The sequence below is a fragment of the Arvicanthis niloticus genome, chromosome 8 (assembly GCF_011762505.2).
Source record: "Arvicanthis niloticus isolate mArvNil1 chromosome 8, mArvNil1.pat.X, whole genome shotgun sequence".
Lineage (NCBI taxonomy): Eukaryota > Metazoa > Chordata > Mammalia > Rodentia > Muridae > Arvicanthis > Arvicanthis niloticus.
Window position 1 is genome coordinate 37,256,137 of NC_047665.1, and position 19,339 is coordinate 37,275,475.

Genomic DNA, 19,339 nt, shown 5'->3' on the forward strand with positions numbered 1-19,339 from the left:
TCTCTCTCTCTCTCTCTCTCTCTCTCTCTCTCTCTCTCTCTCTCACACACACACACACACACACACAGGCACAGAACTGTAGGCAGAATGGAGTCCAATATCAAAGCTGTATATGGGCTAGCCATCGTATCATGGTGTCTACTCTTCCTTCAGGGCACAGTACAGTATTTAGAAGTGAATTTAAATGATTAAATATTAGGCTTTATGGCTCAGTTCAGACAATTCCACCATTACCTTGCTTGCCTGCAGATGCTCTGCCACCGACCTACTTTCCCAACTCTCTTTTTACATTGTTGTTTACATTTTGAGCCATGGTCTCACTGAACTGTCCAGCCTTGCCTTGAACTCATTCAAGTAGCTCAAGTTCACTCACTTGAACTTGCAATCCCTCTGTCTCAACTACCTGAGTAGCTGGGATTACAGGCCTGTGCCAGCAGGCAGCAGGTCTGCCTCTGCCTCTGCCTCTGCCTCTGCCTCTGCCTCTGCCTCTGCCTCTGCCTCTGCCTCTGCCTCTGCCTCTGCCTCTGCCTCTGCCTCTGCCTCTGCCTCTGCCTCTGCCTCTGCCTCTGCCTCTGCCTCTGCCTCTGCCTCTGCTTTTCTCTGTCTCTCTCTCTCTGTCTCTCTCTCTGTCTCTCTCTCTGTCTCTGTCTCTCTCTCTCTGTCTCTCTCTCTTCTCTCTCTCTCTCTCTCTCTCTCTCTCTCTCTCTCTCTCTCTCTCTCTCTGTTCCTCTTTCTGACAGTGACTAACTATTCTGACCTGGTCATGGAAAGAGACTGCAGGATTTACCTCTGTGTACTCCTTGTAGCTGCGGTTGATCTCAGACAGACTCTCCCTGGCAGCCTTGCTGGCAGGGGATGTGGCAAAGGCTTGCTTCATTTTGCTGGCACCATCTTGGAGACGACGTTGGATACAATAGGCTTCATAGAGCTCGTCTACCTGCCAGAACCCAAACAGGAAACAGATAAATAACCGTCATGCTTGAGAGAAGTCCCATAGGCTGTTGTCATGCCCTTAAAGATACACTGTATTTCTGTTCTGGAGAAGCAGTAGATTGTCAAGAGTGATTCCTTAGATCAGTCACTTATTCATTTCCAACGCTGTTACCCATTTCTTTCTTTCTTTGTTTTAAAGCAGATTTTGCTTGAATCTTGTTTCCAAATTAGCACAGGTTAAAAAGGCCCTTTCATGTCTTTGAGGCAACCACTGGGATCGTTTAAATTGGCTTAGGCAGCTGGCCTAGCACATGCCTATAATCCCAGCACTTGAGAGGCTGAGGTAGGAGGGTTGTGGGTTCTAAGCCACTGAGATTCTGCCGCAAATAGAGAGACAAAGGGAGGAATTGGGGAAGACAGGGACTATGGGGAGACACAGAGAAGAAGGGGCACACTTTGGAAAATGTGTAGGTCTGAGCTGAACTGTGGGGTTAGACAATGAGGACAGGAGCCTTCTGCATGAGAATAAGCATTGGGGAGGTTCTAATTTTACATCAAAGAGAAAATGCGTAGTAGGCAAAACTATTATCACTTTAAGAGGCTTTATGAACAAGTGGTACCTGCAACTTTGGAGTTGGTATTTCATCTATGCATTTGTGCATGTGTGTGTGTATGTGTGAATGAGTGTGTGTGTGAATATATGGGTAAGTGTATAAATGTGCGTGAGTGTGAGTATATGTACTGTGAGTATATGTGTGTATGTGAATGTGTATGTGAGTGTGAGTGTATGAGTGTGTTTGTCTGTGTGAGTGTATGTGTGTGAGTATGTGAATGTGTATGTAAGTGTGAGTGTATGAGTGTGTTTGTCTGTGTGAGTGTATGTGTGAGTATGTGAGTATATGTGTGAGTGTAAGTGTGTGTATGAGTGTGAGAGTGTGTGTGTGAGTGTATGTATGTGTGTGTGTGTAGGAGCCAGAAGATGGTACCAACTGTCTTCATCTATTACTCTAAATCTATTCCTTTGAAGCAGAAGGGGTCACTCTCTGAACCTGTGGTCAGGTTTTCTCAGTTAAGCCTAAGGCCAGCAAGCCACACCTACCCTCTTGTCTTTGCCCCAATTGGAGCTGGGCTGCAGGCATTTGGGGGATACCTAGCTTGTGGCATGGGTGCTGGGATCCAAACTTTGGTCCTTGTTATTGTGTAAATGTGTAGCAAGTACTCTTAACCACAGAGCCATCCTCCTAAGCCTAGACTCGGCCTTTTCCTTGTTTTTTTTTTTTTTTTTTAAATATTATTTTATTTTTAATCATGTGTTCATTGTGTATGTCTATGTGCGGGTATGTGCACTTGAGTGCAGGTACCCTTGGAAGCCAGAAGGAGGCATCAAATTCCCTGGTGCTGGAGTTACAGGCAGTTGTGAGCCAAGGGGTGTGAATTCTTCAAGAGCAGTATGTGCTCTTAACCACCAACCCAGTCATCTCTCCAGCCCAGGATTAAGCATTTAAAAAATAAAAAATGAGGTTATTTACTGAAAATAATTTTGTGAAATCACGGATCAATAGTAGAGAAAGTTCAGGTAAGTTGTTCACCTTTATGAGAGTGAAGTCAGTGCCAGAGAATCAGTCTTCACATTCTTATTTCTCCCACCTCCCACCTCCCACCTCCCACCTCCCACCTCCCTTCTCCCTTCCTCTCCCTTACTTAGTTCCTCTCTTTCTTCTATAATTTTCTTTATCTATAGTTTATGTGAATTGGTGTTTTGCTTGGATGTATGCCTGTGTACCACATATATGCCTGGTATTTATGGAAGGTGTCAGAAGAAGGTGTCAGATCCCCTGGAACTGGAGTTACAATTGAGCCACCCTGTCGGGGCTGGGAACTGAACCTGGGTCCTTGGCATGAGCAGCCAATGCTTTTTTTTTTTTTTTTTTTTTTCTAGACAGGGTTTCTCTGTGTAGCCCTGGCTGTCCTGGAACTCACTCTCTAGACCAGGCTGGCCTCAAACTCAGAAATCCGCCTGCCTCTGCCTCCACCTCTCAAGTGCTGGGATTAAAGGCGTGCGCCACCACCACCACCCAGCGTAGCCAATGCTCTTGACTATGGCACCATTTCTCCAGCCCCAAGGCTTTCATTTCTACATTCAGCTGAGGCATCTAGTTAAAGCCATCTGGTACCCATGTGAGCATGCACTGGGCAGTAACTGAGAGCAGAAACAATACAGAAGCAGAGACAAGAGCAGCACCGGTTACCTTACTAATGTGAAACTCCAGGCGTCGCATGTATCTCTCAATCGTTTTAATTTGCTGGAATTAAAAGGAGAAGTTTAAAGAAAGAGCAGCCATTCACAGTGCAATTGATTAGGCTCCTGAGAGAAATTTCACTAGCCTGTCCTTCGCACGCATCCCATAAGTACTTCCTGCTTTCCTTCTACCTTGGTCACTATTTTAGGGTTGTCCTAATGTTAATTTGGAAAATATTTTTCAAAACACTAACTAGCCTGAGAGATGAGCTTGAACTAATTATGGTAATCCTATGGTAAAACCAAAGTGGCCAATCCATTTAATTTTTGGCAAAGCAGTATCATTTGGATGGTATCTAAATTTCTTCATAATATATTTTTCGTGTTCTAAAATGAGCTTCTGCACATTGAATTGTGCAATTGAATCTAGAACTGGGGTAAGCTTTATAATTGTTATTTCTGCATTGTGACAGCTGTCCATTTGGGCTCACAGGTGCAGCTGCTCATGCCATCCCTATGAGTTATAAATATTGTAACATACATTTGATTTAATTGCCTTTTAAAACATCTTTGTAGGGAATGCCATGATTAGATTAGGCATTGAAATAAAGCTATGCATATAGAACGGCATGGAGAATGACATTGCATACAACCAAGAAGGAAGACACAAAAATCTCCCTTCTAAAAGGCCTAAGGGAATTTTGTTGAAAAGAATAACACTTTACACGAAAAGGAAGAACTAGATTTAACTGGAATAATTTCTACTTTTATATTTTTGAAACATTATGTGATATATATATGGAATCATTTTAGTGGCACATAAACAATTGTGGCATTTTTAAATTAGAGCTGTCTCAGATTTGATGAAAAGGGCAGTTACGCAGTGAGGATCTCAAAATACAAGTTCCAGACTCAGAAACCAGAGCAAACTCACAACCTGAAGGCCTTGTTTCCCCTCATGCTCTTTGATCTGTTGGCCCTCCCCCTCCCCCATCGCCCTTTATCTGGAATCGTATTATCCCTGAAGGGTCTCTACTGATATTCTGACATCAGCTCCAAGTGCAGAGCTTCATTTTTCAGCAGCAGCCCAACACAGAACACCAGCCTACCTTGTCTAGGTCATACAGCACACCCTGAAACAAAAGAGAAGATTCCTTGGTTACAGCTCGTCCTCCTTAGTAATACTGTCCACTGTAGCAAACAGCTCAGCCCCCATCCATCTATACATTGCCTGTGAGGGAACCACCAGCCCCACTAAATTCTACTGGCCTTTTGGCATTTGCTTTTAATGAGTAAACTCTGGGTTATTTGGGATACTCTCAAGAGCCAGCATCGCACGACCTCTGCGATTCTACAGTTGCACCCTGTTCTTGTGGCTTCTTGGCAGCTTGAACGGTTCATAAACAAAACCCCAAAGAGCATTTTAGTCTACACGCCAATGAAGTGAAAGGCAAACACATTTTAAACACAGCTGCCAGGTCTATGTACGCAGACTCTCCTGGGGTTTCCTGTTGCCTTGAAATGCTGAGGTGTAATAAATCACACTTTGGAATGAACAAGATCAGTCCTCACGCTCTCATCAGAAGAGAGGACATTAGCCATACAGCATGGATTCTAATGGGGTTCAACGGTGCTTTCACACTGGCCGCTTAGTGACCTTCCTCCCTTCCTTCCCTGCCTGCTGCCACTGACTGTGGTAGTTAACTTTCAGTCAGGTTGACACAAGTCATGGTCATCTGCAAAGAGGGACATCAATAAGAAAATACCATCAGACTGGCAGCTAGGTGAGAATACCATCAGACTGGCAGCTAGGTGAGTCTGTGGGGGCATTTTCTTAACTAATGATTAATGTGGGTGGGTCCTGTCCATTTTGGGTGGTTTGAGGACTATAAGAAAGCAGGCTGAGCAAGGCACGAGGAGGAAACCAGTAAGCAGTGCTTCTCCTTGGCCTCTGCTAATGTCCCTGACTCCAGGCTCCTGCCCCGACTTCTCTCTATGATGGCGTATACAACCTGTGAGCTGAAATAAACTTTTTTTTTCCTGTAAGTTGCATTTGGCTGTGGTGTTTACCACAGCAATAGAAAGCAAACTAGGACACTGGCCTACATTTACAATTGAAGATAAAGCAAACTTCTCCTTCCTGAATATACTAAGGAGATGCTACAAAAATGGCAACAGATCATTTTGTTATATTACTTAGAGTTTTCTTTTAAAGATGTAATTATGTATCTTAGTATATGAGTGCTTTGTCTGCATGTATGGCTGCTGTACACCAGAAGAGGGCATCAGATCATGAGCTGCCAAATGGGTGCTGGGAATTGAACTCAGGACTTTTGGAAGAACAGTCAGTACTCTTAACCACTGAACCATTCCTCCAGCCCCACTTAGAATTTTCTAAAACCACCTTTATCATCTTTATTTCATCATGAAGTATATCTACAGAAACACATGGCATATACTCAGAAATATTAAGAATAAAGCATTTGAAAGGAAAACACCTTTTTCCTTTTATTATTATTGTGGGTTTTTTTTTTCTTTTGTTTTTTCTGAGACAGGGTTTCTCTGTGTAGCCCTGGCTGTCCTGGAACTCACTCTGTAGACCAGGCTGGGCTCGAACTCAGAAATCTGCCTGCCTCTGCCTCCCAAATGCTGGGATTAAAGGCGTGCGCCACCACTACCCGACTTTTGTTTTGTTTTGGTGAAGCAAGGCTTCCCTATATGAGGCTGGCCAGCCTACCCTCCTTCTGGGGTTGCAGGTGTGAGCCACCAGGCTCAGCAATTCTTCCTTCCAAAATACACACTAGGAGGCAATGGCTTTGCTCCTTTTATCTTTTTTTTTTTTTTTTTAAACATTTTTCCCCCTCTGACACCTTTCCCCCCTAGTAAGTGAGGAGAGGAACTCCCCACCCTCTACACTGTGTTAGCATCCTCATGATCAGAGGTACCTACCAGGCGAGAGTTTCTCTTCATATCTTTCAACTGAGCAGTCAACTTGTCCAGCTCTGTCTGGTGAAACTCCAGGTACTCACTGCAAAGGTAAGACATCACGGATGAGCGCTCACTTCAGGAGCTATCTGAACAGTCACTGACCTTTGCCTTCTGAGAGAGGGGTAAGAATAGTGATCTCAGTCAGGTGGTGGCTCACACTGGTAAGCTCAGCCCTTGGGAGACTGAAGCAGGGCTATTATTCATTCTAGGTCAGCCTGGGCTTCATATATACTCTCAGTCTAGCCTGGGTTCTAGAGTGAAAACCTCTACCTTGAAAAAGAATCAAGCTGGGTGGTGGTGGCTCACGCCTTTAACCCCAGCACTTGGGAGGCAGAGGCAGGTGGATTTCTGAGTTCAAGGCCAGCCTGGTCTACAGAGTGAGTTCCAGGACAGCCAGGGTTACACAGAGAAACCCTGTCTCAAAAAACAAAAAACAAAAACAAACAAACAAACAAACAAAAAAAGAATTAAAACTTTAACTTGTGGCTGGGGAGCGGTCTGAAAACCTAGTAGCTGCATCTGATCCTCTCTAGTTTGAAGAAAGGAAACAGAGGTGGCTGGAGCGCCCCTTTGAGGCTGAAAATCCAGAAGAGAAAAGTCAACAGGGAGGGAGGAGTTAGGCAGGACCAGGGTCACACAGTTTTGTCTATTTAAACCTGGTAGTTACTGTAGGTGCCTCACTAAATGCTAGGTGAGTATTCTTCAGGATAAACTGTCCTTATAACACATTCAGGAAGGTTTCAGAACCCTTTACGAACTGTTTGCACGGATGTCTGTTTGAGGCAGTTTGTATACTATGTCACCCAGGCTGACTTTGAACTCCTGACTTTGAACTTTGATGATGCTCCTGCCTTGGGCTCCTGAGCTCTAGGTAGAATTACACAAGTGTGACCCACACCACACCTGGCTCAGAACCCTTCTTTAGCAATCTCTAGTTCAGCTATGGCTGTCCACTATTGGCTAAGTGATGTCCAATAGTACGGGGGGGGTTTAGCTATAAACACACTACTTCAGGGTCATGATACGATGTGCAAATACAACCTGTCTCCCATCTGTGAGACTTATAAAAAGCTGCCTCAATGACAGAGCAAGAAGGAAACACCCAGGAAAGTGTTCTGGCACACTTCCCCCGCCCCCACCCCCCTGCAATCCCAGTTTTGAGATCCTGCCTCAAAAACAAACCAAAGAATAAAGTAGCGGTGGCTCACATGGCCCTTTCAAAACAGATTTCCTATGGTTTTTAGGAAGGAAAAAGGTCATTTTAGAGAAAAAGAGAAGGAGGAGGAGGAAAATGATCCTCTTTCTCAAAAGCACATAGGTCCTGGTTCTTACTCAAGCCCGTTCTTCAGGGCCCTGTAGACCTCCTCCACTCTCTCTGGCTGAGGCTCCTTAGGAGTGTTGTTATTTTTGTGTCCTAGATTATGCATTTTCTTCAGTTTGGCCTGAGGCTTCTTGAGAGCTGAGGCATTTTCAATGAAGGAGTTACACCTAAAGAAAGAAGAGAAAGGAAACCTTGAGCCTCAGGCGTTAAAAGACCCACTAGAGAAAAGCTTTTAAGCCATCTTGTCTTCATCCTAGTGCCTGGAGGAATGAGAAGGGACCTTGAACTGCACTGAACAGGAACTAGCCACATTTTGTTTCTTGAAGGTTGTTTGCTGAAAGCTTTGCAGAGCAGAAGCGCTACCCTGCAGGCATAGCCTGGCTTGCAGTGTAAGCATTTTGAGGGTGCCCTTGGGGTCTAGCTCTTAGAGAGCCAGGGAGAAATGGTTTTAGGTGGAAACAAGGAACAGGCAGAAATTATATCCAACCAAAGGAAAAGAAAAGTCTTTGCATAATATCAGATACAAACTTAATGTCTTGCTAGGATATAAGTGATACCTTTCTGGTGAAGTGTCCAAAGCCCAGCAAATAGCTAACTTTCTAGGGCATTAAACTAAAACATGGAGTTTGGACTTAGAGCTGTCCTTCAAGTCTTAGTTAGCTTACTTTACTATTATTATTATTATTATTATTATTATTTGCATTGGGGTCTGCTAGTGCATGTGTGTACCCATGCGTCTGGAAGCTGACTTTTGGGTATCGGCCTTTGTCACTCTTCACATTATGCTTTTGAGACAGAGTTTCTCTCTGAACCTGGAGCTCCCCTTGGAAAGGGAGAACTTTGCCCATGAAGACAACTTCTCTTGCATGTTAGCCATTCATTCTCTGAAAGACCTTGGTTTTATGAGAGGAGGAGATTCCAGGGAAACTAGAGCCTAATTTCCCAACCCCCACCCGAATGGCATCAGTTCTCCAGAGGCAGTTTGTGAGGCTTAGTCTTCATCTACTGCATAATTTCATACCAGTACAGTCTCCCTCAACAGGAGGGTAAAAGGAAAGCTTGTTTTAAAGGGACTTGGGAGTGAGACAGGAAGGAGTCTACAACTATGGTGCTTGTTAACATAGCAAAGCACATGCTGGCCTCCAGGCTCCCTCAGGCTGGAATCAAGGCTGGATTCACAGGACTTCTAACCCTAAACTTCTGGAGCTAATGGCCTCCCCTTCCTCTAGCTTCTGATTCCTATATTCCTGCCATTTCAGGCATGTGCTCTCTTGGTCCTCTTTTTGCCCTCCCCTTCTCTTACTTCCCCATTCTCCATGCCATTTCATGGCCCAGTTCCCTCTGCTGGTTATGTTCAGCCTAGTACTTTCTCTCCTGGCTCTGGACTCTTTCAGATGCCTTGGCTGGACTGCTATTCTCTCCCTCAGATCGACATTAAAAACCTTCTCTTCAAGCACAACTTGAAGTGGTCACATAATCACAGTGAGGGCATGGCCTCTCAAAATAGCTAGAATAAGCTAGCCAAATGTGTATGTATACTTGTGAACATGCGTGTATATACATGTAAAGGGCTAGCTCACCCTAAATCCTCAGATATCTTTGCACAAGGAATTGTAAACGATAGGAATGATTGCACTTAATTTGGGATGTGTTATCCTTTCCATGAAGAAGACATTAGCTGCCACACATGTGCACACACAGCCCCTTTCTGCTGCATCCCAGGAAGAGTACCCAGTACTTGCCTGGATCGCCTTTCCTGCAGCCCACTAAAACCTGCGAAGGACTGGCTCCGGATGATGCCATTGGGCCCACCAGGAGAGAAGGACTGGGATCCCACCAGCATGATTTCTGGGAGTCTGGTTGGCAGTCCTGTAGACAGAGGGAAAATCATGGTGACTGTCAGGCTTGTCAACATTCAGAGGTGTGACAAGGTGAAATGTCTCACGGGATTCTGGTCATGAAATGCTTCTGAGACTTTCCTAAAAAGATATTCATCCATTTAGACCAAAATAAACACAAACACAACAAAATTGCTGCTACTCAGGTTTCCTTCGGCTGCTAAGCCTGCCCAGCATTTATGTGGGTTCTGGTGACTGACACTTCATCCTCAAGCCTGCAGAGCAAGTGTTTTATCCACTGAGCTGTTCTTCATCTCCTCAACCCAATGCTTACTTCCTTTAAGATTTCCCTTCCTTCCTTCCTTCCTTTCTTCCTTCCTTCCTTCCTTCCTTCCTTCCTTCCTTTTTTCCTCCTTTTCTCTCTCCTTCCTTCTTTTCTCCTCTCTCCCTCTTTCCTTTTCTTTTCTCCCCTTCCCCCTTCTTTCTTAGGTTCAATCAAGGTTTACTAAAGATGAGAACATTTGTGATGGTTCAGTCCATTCAACTACAACAGCACTGCATAAGTGAGCTACCATAAAAGTTTCAGATAGTCAGTCCAACCTGAAATTCAAAGCAGTCAGGACTGCAGTTGGGACTTTTTTACGTGTAAGGCTGTAAATATGAGGTTTCTTTAATGATGAACTTATTTAAACTCTTTCCCCTTTCTCTCCTTATTTTGACAGGTAAGGTTGTGTCACTGCATTGTCTGGGAAAATAAGAAAGGACAGGAGAGCCCACAAAAGAAGTGATCATCTGAGTTAGATAAGAACACAAGAGAGGTAGGAGGCCCACGGAGGGCCCGATCCTTTTTGATCTCTTCTTCACTTCTCTGTTTGGCTTTGTGAAGATTCCTTGTGACAGACCAAGGTGCAGTGTCAAGTGCAACTTCAGCTGGACAGAAACCCAAGGTTAGTCCCCCAAGGGACTGCCCTAGAACTGTGAGGTAATCCTACCTACTGTCAACTAGACAGCCTCAAAGCATGCACCATTGTCTCAGCAGGTGATGTCATTCCAGGCAGGGGCTGAGCTAACAGGAATAGGAGAGTGGACACATTGAAACCTCCAAAGGTTAGGCACACACCAATTAGTGTGTTTGGGAATCATCACCCACTGTTCTTTAAGGACTATAGGATAAAGAGAGAATAGCTATACCCTCAAAGAACAGATACCTCTCCACACTGTCACGGGGGTTTAAGTCTCTACACCTCTGGGAGAAGTGTGCCTTCTTCCTGGGGACAAAGTGCTCATTCACATGGAGGTCAGTCTAGGGACAAGCAGCAAGTAGGCTGGCTTTTCCATGGGATAAGACAAAAACCTCATAGCTGCCAAAGACAGAAGGGATTCTCTTGAATTTTAAATGTAATGAGACAGAACTACGTAAGGTTTGGATTTAAAAGAAACAAGCAAAACATACAGTTTCATCATACTTAAATCCTAGCACACGGCACAAAGCTGCCAGGCTTGTCCAAGTGTTGCAACTATGCAGCAAGTTCTAGACCAGCCAGGACAGCATGGTGAGACCCTGCCTACAATTCCAACTGCTAAAGCAGGAGAATTGCTATGAGTTCAAAGTCACCCTGAGTGGCTTAGTGAGTTCTAGGCCAGTCTGGGTTACATAGTGAGACTCCCTCTTGAAACACCCACACCAAAACAAAACAAAAATATATAATACACAATACTTAATACATACATACATACATACATACATACATCATTTCTAAAAACTCTGACACCTAAATATTATAAATAGTGTAATGGCTATTTCTGCTTGTCAACTTGACTATATCTAGAATGAACTACAATTCAAAATTAGAGGGCTCACGTGTGATCCGGATCTTGAGGCTGGAAGACACAAGTTTCTGACCTGGATTGGCATGGAGATCTTGAGGCATAGTGGCTATTGAAAAGCTTAGGCCCAGGCAAGGTAGTACACACCTTTAATCCCAGGAGACAAGGCAAGGAGATCTATGAGTTCAAGGTCATCATAGGACCAAACAAGTCTTAGATCCAGAAGTGGTGGTTCACACCTTTAATCTGGGCCGTACCTTCTGCTGGAGACCTACCTAAGGACATTGGAATAAGGAAGATTTGCTCTTCTTTGCTGTTTGCATTTACTTGCCAGCATTATCTGTTGGAATCTACTTTTACAGAAGACCAGCTGAAACAACCAGCCTTGTGGGACTGAGCAACTACTAGATTCTTGGACTTACAATTCACAGCTGACCATTGTTGGGGAGTTGGACTACAGATTGTAACTCATCATAATAAATTAAAGACATTTCATACGGTCTGTGATTCTAGAGAACCCTGACTAATACAAATAGCTTTAATGTTTGTTTGTTTGTTTGTTGGACTGTGAACAGAAATGAGGCTATTCCTGGTTATTCCATATCAGCCCCAAGGCTCACAGAAAAGTACAGTTTTTGAATTCCTCAACAAATTCTCACAATCAATCTTGATGGCCCTTAGGTATCTATCTACATTTCAGTGAGGACATGGTCCTTGGGCTCACTGTGCTGGCCCCATGCTGCATGCTGTCACCTGAAAACTTTCAAGAGTCATCAGGAAGGCACCATGGCCCTGTCTTCACTCCATCAGGTTTTGTTTGTTTCCTTTGGTGCTGGGCGTTGAACAGAGGGCCTCACATGCGAGTTGGGCTCTACCCAGTCCTGTATGCAATAATTTGACAGCCAAACGCTCATCCGAATAAGTCTCAACTTGACAAATCTTTTAAACTTTATGTTATTATTTTATGTGCATGGATCTTTTGTCTTTCAGCATGTTTGTGAACCACAAGCCAGAAGTGCTGGCTGAGGTCAGAAGAGAGCACCAGATCCCCTGGAACTGGAGTTACAGATGGTTGTGAGTTGCCTTATGAATGCTGGGAATTGAACCCAGGCCCTCTGGAAGAACAACCAGTGCTCTTAACAGCTGAGCTTTCTCTGTAGCTCCAAGTTGACAAATCTTATTCTGTTTCATTTGTAAATTGTTCAACAGGTCTAATGAAGCATAGTCATTTGATTACAAACAAACAAACAAACAAACAAACAAACATTAAAGCTATTTAAAAGAGTCCCAGAGTTTCTAGAAATTACACTTACCTATGTATGTATGTATGTATGTATGCATGCATGCATGCATGCATGCATGTGTTTTTGGGTTTTTTGGTGTGAGTGTTTTGAGAGGTAGTCTCACTACGTAGCCCAGACTGGCCTAGAACTCACTAAGCCACTCAGGGTGACTTTGAACTCATAGCAATTCTCCTGCCTTGGCAGCTGGAATTGTAGGCAGGGTCTTACCATGCTATCCTGGCTGTCCTAGAACTTGCTGCATAGAGAAAGCTGGGCTCACACTTGGACAAGCCTGGCAGCTTTGCTCCATGCACTAGGATTTAAGTATGATGAAACTATGTTTTGCTTGTTTCTTTTAAACACAAAAGATGTTTTTCTCTTATTCTTTGCATCAATAGATTAAGCTTGCAGCCGTCTGGCTTTATGCCTCAGGCACTCTAGGATAATTAATACAGGCAATGACCTGTTTATATGATTCTGATGTCTAGCAGAATTGTGAAGACACTGTCTTAGCAGTCAGCTGCACTAAGATAGACTTGAAACAAAAAGGAGACCAAGAGAGCAAGGGAAATCCATCCTGTTGGGTAAAATGTAAAACTTATATCAGTGTTACAATTGAACAAAACCAAAATGTTTTTTTTTTTTAATTTTATTCTTCATTTTATTTTTATTTTATATCCATTTACTTATTTTGAGGCTGAATATGTATGCTACGTAACTCAGGCTGGCCTGTAACTCTCTATGTGACCAGACTTAGCCTCAGCCTCCTGAATGCTGGGATTATTGAATACCATGCCTGGCTTGTTATTATTCAGTCTTAAGCCCCTGTCTGCAAAATTCTGGTGTCACATTAAGTGAATGGAATACTACCTTACAAAAGCTGTGTCCCAAGCCTGTGTAATCTGCTCATTTCTCCACTCTGTCATGCGGACAAAAGCATCTAAGAGCAGGTGCTCATGAAGGATTTGAGGATATACATGCATTGGAAGATGGAATGTTACTCAGAAAATGTTTACTAACTTCCCATGGGGGACATGTGACTGTTGAGTGTGGCTGGTGAGGGGTTAACGCCGACTCATCTCTTCTATCCCAGCAATGACCACCTTCTACCAGGAAAGAATTTGTGAGCTGGTTTAGGTTGAAATCTCTATCCTTTCATCAGTTCCCCTGCCTGCCCCCACCTGCACACACCCGGGCATGCATGCACACATGCATTACACACACACACACCCATGCATGCATGCATGTATGTACATGTTCATGCACATGGGCACACACACACACATATCAAATTCTTAAAGAAATGAGGTGGGTTGTGCAGGGTGAGGGCAACTGACCAGAGTAGAGGGAACAGCACACCCTCCCCCAACGCAGGTCTCCAGACTCAGAATGAAGGGTAACAAATCTTTTCTTTTTCTTTGTTTTTGAGAGAGGGCCTCAAACTTGCTATGTAGTAGAGGCTGACTTAGACCTCCCGGTCCTTCTGCAGCTGCTTCTTCAGTACTGGGATTACAGGTGTGCACCAGCATGCCTGTCTAGGGTGACATCTTTGTTACATTTCTTTCAGCTCCTCCAGCCTTTAGTCTGTGGAAGTGACCTTGCGACTCTGCATCTTTGAGAATCTTTTTTAATCACTCCACTCCTACTCTGGATATTTGAATGTCACATCTGAATGTGAAATTTCCCCCTTGGACGAATGTACTTGAAACTTGGTCTCCAGCTCGTGGCACTGTTTTGGAAGGTTGTTGAATTTTCAGGAGGTGGCACTTCACTGGAGGAAGTGGGTAACTGGAAAAGGGCCTTGGGATTTGATAGGTTGGCTCTCCACTTCCTGATTGGTTTTGCTTCCAGACACTGGGCACATGTGATTGTCACTATGTCTCTACCCTTCCCTGATAAGCTGGATTTCTTTGAACTACAAGCCAACATAAACTTTTGTAAGTTGCTTTGAGTCAGGTATTTGGTCAGTGCAAGAAGAAACATGACCGATCCATCTACTTTTTAGGGTCCTCTGCCTTCAGACAGCTTGCCGCCTTCCTATGATGTCCCACAAGTTTACTCAGTTTCTGAAGCTGCCCTACGTACTACTCTCTCTACTATCCAACACAGTGGAAGGTTCTGAGCATTTAACTACCCACCCCAGAGTAATTTGCATTTAGATAGCAGATACTCCATTAGGTCAAATGTCCTAACTTAAAAAAAGTACTAGCAGAGTTGTGGGGCCACAGATGGAAGGGATACATGGTGGTGTGGACATATGAAACATATTCATGCTTTCATGTGGCTTGAGGGAGATACCTAAGAGCACAGAGAGGCACATAAGAGACGTTCATTCCAGGCTATGTTTGTAACACTGAGGAAAAGCATCCATGCTAATTATTGGACCTGGTGGAGTGCTTGACTATCATTCACAAGACCCTGGGCTCAATGCTCAGCATCATACATGCACATGAATCATCACAGACGTGGTGAGTGCACTGTGGTGTAACCACCAAGGTAGAGAGCTATCACAGTGAAGATAATGACAGGCCAAGTGGTACACACAAGTCATCCCAGCACTGGGGAGGCTGGAGTAGAAGGAGTGAATTCAAGGCCTATCTTGGGTTCTATAGTAAGATCCTATCTCAAACCCAGTAATAATAGTAAATAATAACAATAATACTAAGGTGTCAGATCATTCTCCTAAAGAAAGACCTCTAGGACTTAGTAGGCAACAGTTTAATCCCAGGAATGGTAAAAAAGGAAATCCATAGGAAACTATGTACATTGATGGAAAAGTTGCAGAGGCATAGACAGTTGTCTATGGGTAGGCAGGATTGAGTAGTAGTCAGCAACATTTTGGTAGTCTACATTTTGTTCTTACAGAGATTAATACATGTATTATTCATAGATGCAACATTCCTTTTCTTGAGATTGCAGACTACTGGAGTCAGGAGTAAAGAGAGGACAGCTTATCCCATAGATCAGGTAACATAGCTGTTGGGTGCCAACTTTATTTATGTTGTATAGAGAAGAAATATGATTTCTAAGAAACGATGCAGTAGATTTCATAAATTTTGAGTAGATTCAAGCAAGTCACAATCCCCCTGATGTACTTAATTTGAATTATGTAACAACTTCCTGACTTTCATTCAGAAGACCATGAGAGATTAGACCATATCTACATTTCTAAGCTTCATCAAAAGCATTTCCAATAAACAGAGTTCCTTTTATGCACATAAATCATCAGCAGATTAACAGATTCACTTTTGGATGCTGTTATTCATGTTCAGGACTGCTGGGGTTTGCAAAAAGACTTCTTGGGGCTGGAGGGATGTCTCGGCTGTTCCGAACACTGGCTACTCTTCAAGAGGACCAGGGTTTGAGCCCCAGCACCCTCAATTAATAACTCCAGTACCAGGGATTGGATTCCTTCTTCTGGCCCCTTTGAACACTGCATGTATGTGGTACACATACATGTATGTCTGTGATGCATATACATACAGGCAGGCAAAACACTTAAATACACATAAAAATAATAAAAAAAATTTAAAAGACTGTTTTTTTTTTTTGGAAAATTACAGCAGAATCAATATTCATCTTTCTGCATTAAAACCCAGAAAAGGGTTTGTGTATGTGGAAAGATGGCTCAGCAGCAGCTAAGGGCAACTGCATTTCTTCCAGAGGACCTTAGCTTGGTTCCCAGCACCTGCACTTACATGGTTTATAACCACCTATAACTCCAGCTCCAGGGTACCTGGTGTTCTCTTTTGGTGTCAACACCCCCCCCACCCCTTTTGAAATTAGAATGGTGGGGCTGGAGAGGTGGCTCAAAGGTTAAGAGCATTGACTGTTCTTTCAGAGGTCCTGAGTTCAATTCCCAACAACCACATGGTGGCTCATAACCATCTGTAATGGGATCTGGCGCCCTCTTCTGGAGTATCTGAAGACAGTGGCAGTGTACTCATAAATAAAATAATTCTTTAAAAAAAAATTAGAATGATGAGATTTTTGCACATTCTCCTATAAACCCTGTCCACTTGTCAACCTAGACATGGAGTCAGAAAGAGTCTCATCAGGCAAGTTAGGGACAAGAGCACTGGGCTAGTAGGTGGAGAAGTTGAGGTAGATGGTAAGGGATTAAAGTGACTGGCTGTCTTCCCCTCACCCCACCAGGCCTCACAGTGTGATTAGTCCAGAAAAAACAGGTAAGAAAACCAGTGAAAATTAGGGCTACCTGGAGAACTTAGAAATAACCTGATGTCAAAGAGCCAGTTGTGGGAATTACCGTTGGAAGGCTGTCTGCTTGGAGACTGACTATGAAGAATGTCTGTCAAGGTTGCCTACACAATGCAGCCCCAGCAGTGGCTCATTAATGCCACCAGAAGTGATGGGAAGATGAATGGGATTCCAGTCTGGATGACAGTTCTACTTTTATTAGCAGGCATTCCACATACGGTGGTTAGGTTAGCTTATGTTTACATATTTTTCTCCTCAAATGTCAACAGCTCCTCCAAGACTAACAGGGTTAGGTTTGACAAGGGGCAGATCTTCAACAGACTTGCTCACACCTGCCGGGCCTGCATCTCCACCCTGAGGAGCTCAGAGCAGAAGTGCTTAGAGACTTTGCTGAAAGAGAGCAAGCAGCCAGCCAACCAGACAGCCAGAAGGAAGGCCTTGTTGATGTAACAACATCAATGAGACTCAGGAAGGAAAATAGGAATAGTTAGGTTTTTGGTTTTTTTAAAGTTTCAGAGGCATCAAAACTGTCTCAAATGTCAGGAAAATATAGAAGAGCAGAAAAGGGTCAGGGAAGGGCAAGAGAAGGAGAACCATGCTGTTCACACACACACAGAACCACAGTGGAATTTCTTTACTTTTTAACTTTCCCCTTTTCCTGCAAGCATGCCCATGGTACAGACAGCATGCTAACTTTTGCATGTTACTTTCCTCAGCGAGCTGTTTTTTTTTTTTTTTTTTTTTTTTTTAAACTTCTTTGGGAGCTTGATTTCATACATTCAAGCTTTCTTATACCATTTTAAAAGGATACACACAGGTTAATCCCTGTATCCCATGGTCTCCTTTGGTCAACAAAAGGAAAGCCTCCTAGACTGCATTACATATGTTGCTACTTCTGACTTTAAGATGGAGAGGGCTTGGCCAAAGGCAAAGGTGAGCTTTGACAGGATAAGAGGGGGGCTTTTCCATGGAAAGTAAGAGTACATGCTTCAGCTGTAAAATAGCACATCATGGACTCTGAGAAATGGCAGGTGCTGAACCCAATCACCTTGACCCTCACGGGGTTTTCCTTTTCTCTGTAAGCAAATTCGCCAAGGGCCATAAACAGGTGATCACAAAGCATTTATGATGAGAGAAAATGGACATCTATGATGTCCAAGTGAGATGAGGAAGGACATCTCTGCTCCCACTAAAGCATTGCTCATGGGCAAAAGTCCACTAAGAAACCGAACCTGTCAAAGTTCTGAAGTTATAGGAGCTCCACAAATCAGACTGAAACCAACTCTCAGAGAGAACACAGGCAACAAGCTAGCAACACTAAACAATTCCATGATCAGCTCAACTGATTTCTGGAGGTCAGGGCTAGAAACACTAGGGCGAGTCCAGAGAACTTCTAGGGTATGGTAGACGCTAGCACTCTACTGTGATAGGCTGGGGTCTGGCTGATCATGGAGCTCTTGCCTAGAATGTGCAAAGCCTCAGGTTCCACACTGTACAATGTAGGAAAATGTAAAGAAAGATAAATACAAGTAATTAAATAGATTAGTAACAAATTTAAAATATGGGATTATATATATTTATTAAGATTCACACTGGAAACACAAGGTGAGTGGATATTATGACTGAGGAACTTCAGATCAATAAAGCTGATTTACAAATTATTAATTTCCAGAAAAAAGGCATCATTCCTTCTACAAGAGAAAGACCCAAGAAATCAAAATAAGGAAAGCAAACACTTGGGTGAGATGGATGGATGCCCCCTCTGAGTATAGAATAACCCTAGTAAGTTGATCCTTCGAGTAAGGCAAGTCCCTGGCAGCCCTAGGACCCACTGATCTCTGAGTCATTTCTCCATGCCTGACAGGTCCCTCCTTCCCTAACAGTGTGCCCTTCTGCTTATGCTCCTCCACATCTCGGTCAAGAGCAGAAGTATAATTCAGTTGTCTCAATGAGCATGTGAGCCCAATGTAAATAGCCTGCTATGCTAAATGATTATGTGAAATGAATCCTAAAAATAGGTATCTGCTTATTATACATCTACAAGGCACCTATTACAGAGTTGACTAATCGTTAGAAAAAGGAGATGTATTTAAGTCGTTGCCTACGTTTTTAGATTTTATTTTTATTATGTGTTTGTGTGTTTTGCCTGAATGTGTCTGTGCATGTCCCCATGGAGAACAGAAGTGGGCTTTGAATCCCCTGTAATTGGAATTACAGATGGCTGTGAGCTGCTTGTGGCTTCTGGGAGACCTTGGGTCATCTGGAAGAGCAATCATCTCTCCAGCCCCCCATTGTCTACTTCTTCAAAGTATTGATGCTCTAAAGTAAACCAATAATTGTTGTCGATAATTGTTTCTCAAATGTCAACACTGTCAAGCAGATGACCAATTCCAACTAAGATAAGTGATACAAATGGATGGAAAAATGTATAATTGATTTTCTATAATCTCACTCCTTAGCAAGCAGATGAAGGGACCGAGGCAGGTCCCATAGGCCTCTTAAGCAAGTGTCACTGAAGCAGCTATGAACTCTGTGTTTGTGAAACAGAGAAAGCAATTCTTCTTCACTTTATTTTTCTCATTCATTCATGCATCCATGGTACATGTATGGGGAAGTCAGAAGCCAACTTGCGGAAGTAAGCTCTCTCCTTCTACCATCTGGGTCCTAGGAACCAAAGTCAGGTCATTAGGCT

The 19,339-nt window shown here is 43.4% G+C and overlaps 1 protein-coding gene across 7 annotated transcripts in view; it reads right to left on the minus strand.

Annotated features, from left to right (window-relative positions):
* Positions 1-19,339, minus strand: part of Ripor2 (RHO family interacting cell polarization regulator 2) — a 219,954-nt gene that overhangs the window by 52,691 nt on the left and 147,924 nt on the right. For all 7 annotated transcript variants that reach the window (XM_076939230.1, XM_076939227.1, XM_076939231.1 and 4 more), the window contains exons 2-7: positions 9,224-9,350; positions 7,493-7,648; positions 6,122-6,200; positions 4,282-4,305; positions 3,183-3,236; positions 788-937 (exon numbers count right to left, since the gene is read on the minus strand). In XM_076939230.1, the coding sequence (XP_076795345.1) occupies positions 788-937; positions 3,183-3,236; positions 4,282-4,305; positions 6,122-6,200; positions 7,493-7,648; positions 9,224-9,350 (590 nt within the window). The remainder of the gene's footprint in view (positions 1-787; positions 938-3,182; positions 3,237-4,281; positions 4,306-6,121; positions 6,201-7,492; positions 7,649-9,223; positions 9,351-19,339) is intronic.